Source organism: Magnolia sinica, chromosome 18 (assembly GCF_029962835.1).
Source record: "Magnolia sinica isolate HGM2019 chromosome 18, MsV1, whole genome shotgun sequence".
NCBI lineage: Eukaryota > Viridiplantae > Streptophyta > Magnoliopsida > Magnoliales > Magnoliaceae > Magnolia > Magnolia sinica.
Genome location: NC_080590.1, coordinates 3,366,674 through 3,375,341, shown reverse-complemented (window position 1 = coordinate 3,375,341; position 8,668 = coordinate 3,366,674). Strand labels below are relative to the sequence as shown.

Genomic DNA, 8,668 nt, shown 5'->3' with positions numbered 1-8,668 from the left:
GCACATGCCATGTTCCCCTCGTGATAATAGCAAATGAAGATCTTCGTACCCCATCGGGTCCCTCTCGTTGCCAATTTCAAAAACCGAAATCTATCTATCTAATCCCGTAGGCATGGGCAACTACTGAGGGGCTCAAAACGGGCCAAGTGTCGTTTCGGGCCTGGACTTTAAGCTATCGGGTTCATCGGGTGGCCCTATTCAAAATATTGATTCTGCATCACTTGGACCGGGCCACCGCCATCGCTGGGCTCCTAATCCATGTCATTGATATGCTTTGACAAATGATAGAAAGACCGACGAGTCGGGGCCCACGTTTAGTGATCTGGACCATTGTCTAGATGGGCCCCGGTACAGATGGCCAAAATCTCCTACACAAGACGCTTCTCAACTTCCTATTTGTGGCTTGCAAATAGACGGTCAAAAGGAGAGAGACAACAACGGTAGGCCTTCAAATGACAAAAAGGCCCAAGGTTCGTTGCTAGAATCTTTTAATTGATCGAATTTCAGTACGTGTGTCCATCCGCAGTGGGACCCGACTGACCAACGGTATGGATTACCCAGCCGTGGGATGAGAATCCTATTATTCATCTGATCAAAATGCCGTTCACGTCTGTGCATTTCTCTACTCTCTCCAGAATGGTTAACGACTTGTCTGAGTCGGATGCGACCCGTCCGAGTCGACGGACTCAGTCGAGAGGGCGACTCAACTCAGGAACTCACAACTCGATCCGAGTCACTGAGTCAAAAGAAAAAAAAAAAAGAAGAAGAGAAAAGCAAACACTCCTGCCATGGTTATGTTCTTGAAGCTTCCTATAGTGATTTTTCTTAGTGGTACCAAACAGTTGAAAATGCCGTCTGATGCATTATGGGCAGAAATGTCACTCAAAGAACACATGGCGACTGACTCAGTACCCGAAATCTTCATTGGCGTATGGGAAACCATGATTGATTCTCACCCAACAATCAAAACCAAGCTTTGTCTCACTACTGGAATCGAGCATAGCAATGACCCAAATATGCCTGTCAATGCATAAGCAATGGCGCAGAACGGAAGAGCCTCGGGTTCCTTTGCTGATAATGCTGCTGTCCCCAGTCCATGAGCACTGTAACAAATGTCGAAAAGCCAACATTAGTCCATGAACACTGTAACCAATGTGGACGAGTTGGAATTGGAATACATGTACATCAACATCGTTGGAATTTGTATCCTCATCTCAAAGATGGTTTTTTCGCAATTCAATTCAGTTTTATATCCAAACTTGGCCTTAATGGACGGCAAATGAAACCCATCTCCAAAAAGAGGGAAGGGCCTTAGCAGAGCAAAGAGATAGCATTTCTGTAGAATTCGAACTCATACCTTGAAGCTGTTGCTATTCCTCGAGCAATGGGATCGAACAAGCGAAGCTTATCCAGCATTGTTTGCACAAAATTCGCCCCGATTAGGCCTGTTAGTACCACTACAGCTGCAGTGAGAGATGGATTGGCACCTACAAAACAAAAAGAATCTTGTTAGATAAATGACTCGACGGTTATTAGGACAATGAAAAATAGATATGAAAGATAAGAAAAATCTTGTATGTAAAATCAAATTGCAAACTGTCAGTTCAATCAAGCCTATGTTATCAAATTAGAGGAAGAGGGAAAAAAAATCCAAAGATTTTACATAAAGCTTTTGATAAAAAAAAAAAATCAATCTGATTTATTTCATATGCTTTGCTAGAACAGAAATGGAGTTAGATTGATCAAACCTATGAGACTTAGGGAATAATTAATGACATTTCCTAGTATTCATAATCATAGTTCAAAAACACGAGAACTCGACTTGACAGGACCCAACATTTTAATAACTGATTTTTTTTTTTAATTATTTTTTTTTGAAAATAAAATAAATTATCTAGAGCTGTTGAAAACTGATAAAATCATCAAAAACCCCAGCAATACACAACTGCAAATGGTTGTTTATTGGTAGCACCTTGTCTTTTTTACAGATGAGATTGCCCCTTTGCTTACAAAGCAATTTTTAGTTTTTAAAACAACATGCAACAGATGGGCTAGTGGCTTGGTCGAGTCATGAGTCATATCAAGTCAGCTGAGTTTTCGAGTGGACTCAGCGAGTCTTGTCAAAACCTTACCGAGTCAGGCCACTTAGTGAGTTTCTATTAGACTTGGCTCAAAATCCCACTGAATCAAGTTGACTCAGTCGAGTTTCAAGTCGACTCACCAAGTTTTAGAACTATGTTCATAACGAGGAACAATCACTTGAATTACATTTACATTCTCTCTGTCCAATTTAGAAGTAATGTAATTCATTTTCTCTTTCCACTTCACGGGCCTAATTGCAACTCAATGCAATAGTGCTTCTAAAATGCAGCCTTAGGGTGCGTTTGGATGCGCTTTCAAATTGACTTGCAATAATCAGTGTAATAAAGTGGAGAAAACAAATTGTAATCACCTTCACTTACCATGCATATGAAGGAACTGAGCTCCAAACTACAATTCCATTGTGGCAATTTTGGGAACTACTTTGTCATTATAATTGCAAGGGAACACAATTTATTTATGTTCCAAAACAGAATTGTATTCGCTTGTGCATCCAAACGCGGACTGAATGGTTAAGCAAGTGTAAAAGGAGATGTATGCTCATGACATAGAAGGAGAATTTTTGCATGTTGATGTCAAGAGGGAGTGTACCATCAAACAACGACACGATGCTGAGGGCTAATGCCACGGTTATGCATCTTGGTAGAATTGATATGGTCAAAGATGGCTCTAATCCGACTACTCGCCCTATAATCGCAGTTGAATACAAAGAGAAAATCGTTGAAATTATCACAGATGAAAATATCTCTGCTGCATGCCTCTTGACGAGCTACAACCAAACACAAACATGTCATTGAAATGATAAACCTTCTCCTTGAACCACAACAATTTTTGACATATGAGATGAAACAGTCTTCACATACCGCATTTAAATTCCATGCAATATTAGAAAATATGGTTTACCTTCCTCTGCTTAAACATGGAAAAGGCGAAAGAAATAATGACAGATCCCAAGAATCCCATCAGGATATCACCAGCTCCGGGATTCGATGACACTTTGGTGAGGTAGTCCCCTGCATGAAAACTCAGGTTATTACTTTTCAAAATGCAGTGGAAATGTAAAAGATCAATATATTTTTTTTGAACTCCAATGAATTTGGCTTTGAGATGATGACGATGTCAATGACCATTTTCAGTTTGTGATTGAATCATGGGTGGGTTCTCATATTCTCATCTAAGTTCAGGCATTATTTACATGGGTTATGGATTTCATGTTCTAGAGGGATATGCCTCGACATGGCGAGCCATTTGGATATTTACCCGATATCTTTAGGCATCCAAATCTAACAAGATATACCTTAAGCAATATCCATGCGATCGATCGGTTCCATCATTTTTCTATTAACTTCCTAGTATCGCTACATATCATTGCCTCTTTAATTAGTAGTAGGATGACTTGCAGAGGAAAAGGAAGAGGAAAAAGAACTTTCAACCTTCTAATTTGGGAGAAAAGTTTTTGAATTTAGGAGATGCATTTTGTGAATTTCTACCGCGATTAAAACAGCCCATGGTAAGAACAGTTTGGAGTACAGAGTCATTTGATGCAGCCTATAGATTGAAAACGTTTATGTGGCCATGAAAAACAATAGGCAATGATTCAATGTATGATCGAGCAAAAGGATGCAGGAATAGAAGTGAGGGCTATACCTAGAATAGCATCCATTCCAGATCGGGAGAAATACCCAAAAGCTAACGCTGCTATGTCTGCAGATAAAGCGCAGCAAATGATTGGATGGAAGACTGTCTTGACATTGGAAGGCAACCTGCCAAGCAAAATCCAAGAATGTAACTGGGTTTTGTCGAAATGGAAATTGTGGTGTTGTCTGCTCCTATTTGATAAATGGATGGAGTGCATTACCCAGAACCGACCATATATCCTAAGACGGTGGCAGCAAGTAAGAAAGGAAGCCGTGTCCTTGCAGTCGTCCCAAGTGCTGTTGGGGACAAGAATGCGAGAGCAAATGATAAAATGAAAATGGCTATCCAAGTCCACACCTCCACATGCGAAAATGGTGAAGGTTTTGTCATTGGCTCAGCAGCTACCATTTCTGTCTTTACAATCTTTCTTACAGTTAAGGCTGTGTAGCCAGCGACGGAAAGTGAGGCCAACCACCCAACAACTGCAGAAAAACAAGAAGAAAATGGAGTCCATTAACACACGAAAGAAAACCCAATTAAAATTATACTTGTGGGCTGCATTAGGATGCACTATCGAATTGAATTACGACCATTAATTCAGTTAAGTAGAAATTACCAACTTGAATTTCTGGAGTATCCAATTACAATTACATTATTTTCAATTGGACATTGAAGGCTTGTAGCTGCAATTGGAGGTGTGCTTCCTCGTCATGAATGCTGAGGAAGACTATGCTAATTGGATCATTTAATCTCTATTCAACTACTAATTGCAATTCAATTCAAAAATTCATATAAACACTGCCTAATAGTGTAACATCGCATTTCAATCAAAATCTGTCATTTGAACAGTCCTTGAATGAAATGAAACCATTGAAGAATCCAATACCTAGGATGCAACAGATCTTGAGTCCTGAAGCTGTAGGGATATCCCTTACTGCCAGAGGCAACACCACCAATGACGGAACATAAAAAAGAGGAAGCCACCTCTGAATAAACAGAGTCGCCGGCTCAAAGAAATTCATCAAACTCGTCGCAGCAGACGAGGCAACGGAATCCAAAACCAACAAAACGGAGAATACACAAAACATTCCGAAGAGAGCGCTTGGGAACTTGATTGCTGCGGCTACAAATGCTTGCTTGAGAAACTTATCCATGGCGAGAATGATCCCAAGTGAAACAGCCAAATGCAGTATCCCAACAACCTGGCAAATGTCTACCCATTAAATCCTAAGTCGGTCCTGTGGTAAAGTGATCCATACCATCGATCTCATGGGCCTAATTTGGATTAACCATAGTCCAAAAAACCTGTGACCCTTTTTCATTGAACGTGGGCCACTTGCTACATTTTTCCTCAATCATCTATTTGCTAGTCGCATTGGGAGATTTTTGGAGCATGGTCAAAGCAGAGTGGGGTCCATCAGATTAATGGATTGGGTCACTTATAGGTCCATGTGTCTACAATCAATCGCGTAATTCATTTCAATCTAAGCATTCAAACAATGTAATCTCATAAACCCAAACTTCACTGAATATAAAAAACCACCACTCACTGTTTGAAATCCAACGGAAGTGCCTCCCCTGTCTGCGCCCACAGAATTCACTCGAATCCGAAGAAAAGACCGATTTTCATCGCCACCCACATGCAGAAACCGATTCCCAGGCCTGAAAGCTCTCGCGGGCGCAGCAATTCCTCTTGGTTGGGGCTGTTCAGATGAGACCCAGAAGCCACGGGAAGATATGGGTATTGGTACGCGGGTTTTCCTGAATCCAGATGCCGAAATTCGATGTTTTCTGATGACTGCATTGGAGCGTTTGGGAGGTGGAAGGGGTGAAAAACATATAATTGCAGAAGCAAAAGGCATGGAGAAATGGGAGGAGAGATTTGTTCCTGATCTTGGAAGAGTCCTCCCATTTTGGTTTGAGATTGTACGGACACAAATAGGCGTTGAAATTCATGAGATTTTATTTCTATCTTCACCCCTGTTAACGGATAGTGACGGATATTTCCCGGGAATTTCAACAACTGTCTTTTGGGCGGCAAATACAACGAACGTATAGATTAGATTTGCTGACAGCTAACTCCTCACGTGTCTGGGGCCATGGTGATCCGCACGCAATTACACGTGCCACTGTGAAACACGTGCTCGAACCCTTAGCCTTCCATATGGTTGGAAGCTTCTTATATATGTTGCCTCAAAATCTGGCCGTTTCTCTCTTCATATTGTCCATATTAATTAAGAAAGTAATCTGATCGTTCAAGCAATATTTTCTGGCCGTCCGTTTATTTTGTACGCTGAAGCCTAAGTTAGGGGTGAAATGGCATGATTTTTAGACCGGATCATCTAAATAGTATACCCCACCTGATGGAAAGCTCAGATCACAGGTGCTCCACACTGGCAGGTGTGCCTACGTGTGGATGCACATGGCTCCCACACGTTTGGGATTAGTAAACTAAACAGATGACGACCACGAGGGATTTTGTGAGACGGGGCCCGTGTCTTCGCAATGAGAACTTTAATACTCTGGAAGAGTGATAGATGATACGCATGCACTTAGAAACTACTTAGAAATTGTATACGTGTGGCATACAGGTAAGTCAAATTGAACTGTACAAAATATGGTATCAGATTAGACGTATCAGAATAAAAAGATTATGCTATATTCCATAATCTGCCTATGGGATTGGTGGACATTTATTGGACGGTTAAAAATGAAAAATATCCAATGGTCCCATTTCAACAAGTGTCCGTGAATCAGAGGTTTGGATTATTCAATCAATCTGATTTTGGGACTTGGATTCAATTACCGTGGGTCCCACAGTTTAGCCTGTTTAACTTTAATGCATGCCACGTGTGTAATTTCTGAGTGCTTTCGATCAAGTGTCATGCACTGCCTGAGAAACTACCCCATTCGATCTTCACAAGTGGGCCTTTTTCTTTTAATCCACACCATTCGTCTCTTGTGTATCATCGAGGGTTGTGCATGCCCAAAAAAGTTTATTCATGGGAAGATCCAAGCGTCCATTATTAGGATTTCTTTTAGTTGAATGTGGACTGTAGTTGTATTTCTCTTCTTAACTGTCCATCTTAAAGCTGCAAATAGAAAGGTTCGAGGATAAACAGTCCATTGCCTATGGGGACATTAGATTAACGGTTAGGATTACCTAAAACACCGGCCCCAGTAGTCAGAACTGCAAACGTGTATAATGTTCGAGGATGGGGGCCACGTACGTATAATTCCTCGAGAGATAGATGCCATGTATGTCGGAGTGAGGAACCATACGGTCCTGCTCACCCCAGACGTACGGTTTGCTACGTCCAAAATTCCGTACATCTGGAGACGTGTTTAAATGATCCAGACCGTTCATATGATGGGTTCATCCTGTCCATAGAAAACCAAGAAGTCTCTCACGTTGGAAAATTTCAATCCTTTTGACGGTTGAACTATTTTCCTTGGAAAATGGATTCTCTCCCTGACCGTACGTCTTTGTTTGGGCCACTCATCTAAAGGTCAAAAACTTCCAATCTTGACGATTTAGAAGCAGCTCCGAACAGGCAGGGAGATTCTAACTTCCGAAAGGCTTGAGTTTCATGGGTCCCCTCAGAGTTGGTGGGTTCATCTGATGAATGAGTTGGATGACATAAACACCACGTGCTGGGCCCCACATTTCATGTGAAAGTTTCTACGGTGGATGTTCCCTCCTCAGTGTCCCACCACCGTTCTCAGTGAAGTGGACCACCAGAGCTATGAATCAGGCTGCATTTTGGTATCTAGGCCTACCATATGGGTAAGTATCCAATGGAGTGGGCCCCACACAGATCGAACATATGGCAGTGACCACACGTGCAAACACTTGTGATCTTTCTTTTTTCACAATCGCAGAATACATGGCAAGATAATAACACCAATGCTAAAGCCTTTGGTACTCTAGCCGAGTATGATGGTTTATACTCATGCACCCGGAAATTGTCCACCTATCATGGTCATTACCCAAATTAAACCGATGAAGTTGTGGGTCACACTTTAGATGGCTTATAAGCCAATGAAGTTGTAGGGCTATACATAGGTCGGACCCACTCTTAAGATCTGGGCCATTCATATGTGTACCAAGTGATTGCTGATCATTGATACTGCGACGGTACAGAGAGAGAGAGAGAGAGAGAGAGAGAGAGAGAGAGAGAGAGAGATGATACCTTGCAATAAAGTGTTTGAACATGGTGACTGTGAGAAGTAGATATGAGCCGTGGGATGGTAGTGCTGTGGTAGTCTGTCTTCACTTATCTTGCCCTTGAAACAATCCGGCGGCCTCGATGGGCTCCCGTTCCATCTCAGGCCTATGGAATTAGCCACACACGCCATGAGCCTGAGTCAACTGGAAAAACGGAAAGAAAAAAATTCGATCATAACCCCTCTAACAACCTCCTTTCAAACCCAATGCCTTATCTTTTTTTTTGCATGGGTGACACGTGTCAAATATTTGGAGGTAGGGGAAAATGGGCTGGGCTGAATTTGGGTTTAGACCCAGGTCCGTTGGTTGACTCTAGTCTGGGCGATGCCTAGTGGTGGTGTGAGTGCCTGTATGTATATATAAAAAAAAAGCTCTATGTGGCCACCACGTTGAATATGTAAAATCCACTCTCTCCATCAAGTTCTATCCTCGATTCAGGACCTAATCCAACAAAATCAGTGTTATCCATAATTTGAGTGGGCCACACCACAGGGAACAACGAGACGTAACGGCAACCATAGGTTTCTGTTTTTGGGGCCACCATGGTGTGTATATTTAATCAAACCTGTTAATCAGGTGCAACTCATCAAGAGAATAGAATATACAAAAGTGGCATCATCCAAAAACCCATTTGGGCCACACCACGTAAACTTAGAGGTTTTAGTATCAAGTTTGCATTTTTCCCATTGGCTCAGCCTATTA

At 41.8% G+C, this 8,668-nt stretch overlaps 1 protein-coding gene across 1 annotated transcript; it reads right to left on the bottom strand.

Moving 5' to 3' along the window:
* Nucleotides 1–768: 768 nt before the first annotated feature.
* LOC131233145 (plastidal glycolate/glycerate translocator 1, chloroplastic-like) lies at nt 769–8,153 on the bottom strand. Its single transcript, XM_058229758.1, has 9 exons — nt 7,932–8,153; nt 5,289–5,536; nt 4,625–4,940; nt 3,959–4,220; nt 3,748–3,863; nt 3,004–3,113; nt 2,692–2,869; nt 1,358–1,487; nt 769–1,103 (listed from the first exon to the last, which is right to left on the bottom strand). The coding sequence occupies exons 1-9, from the start codon at nt 8,095–8,097 to the stop codon at nt 953–955; spliced, it is 1,677 nt and encodes a 558-aa protein (XP_058085741.1). The 5' UTR covers nt 8,098–8,153; the 3' UTR covers nt 769–952.
* Between the last annotated feature and the right edge of the window lie 515 nt (nt 8,154–8,668).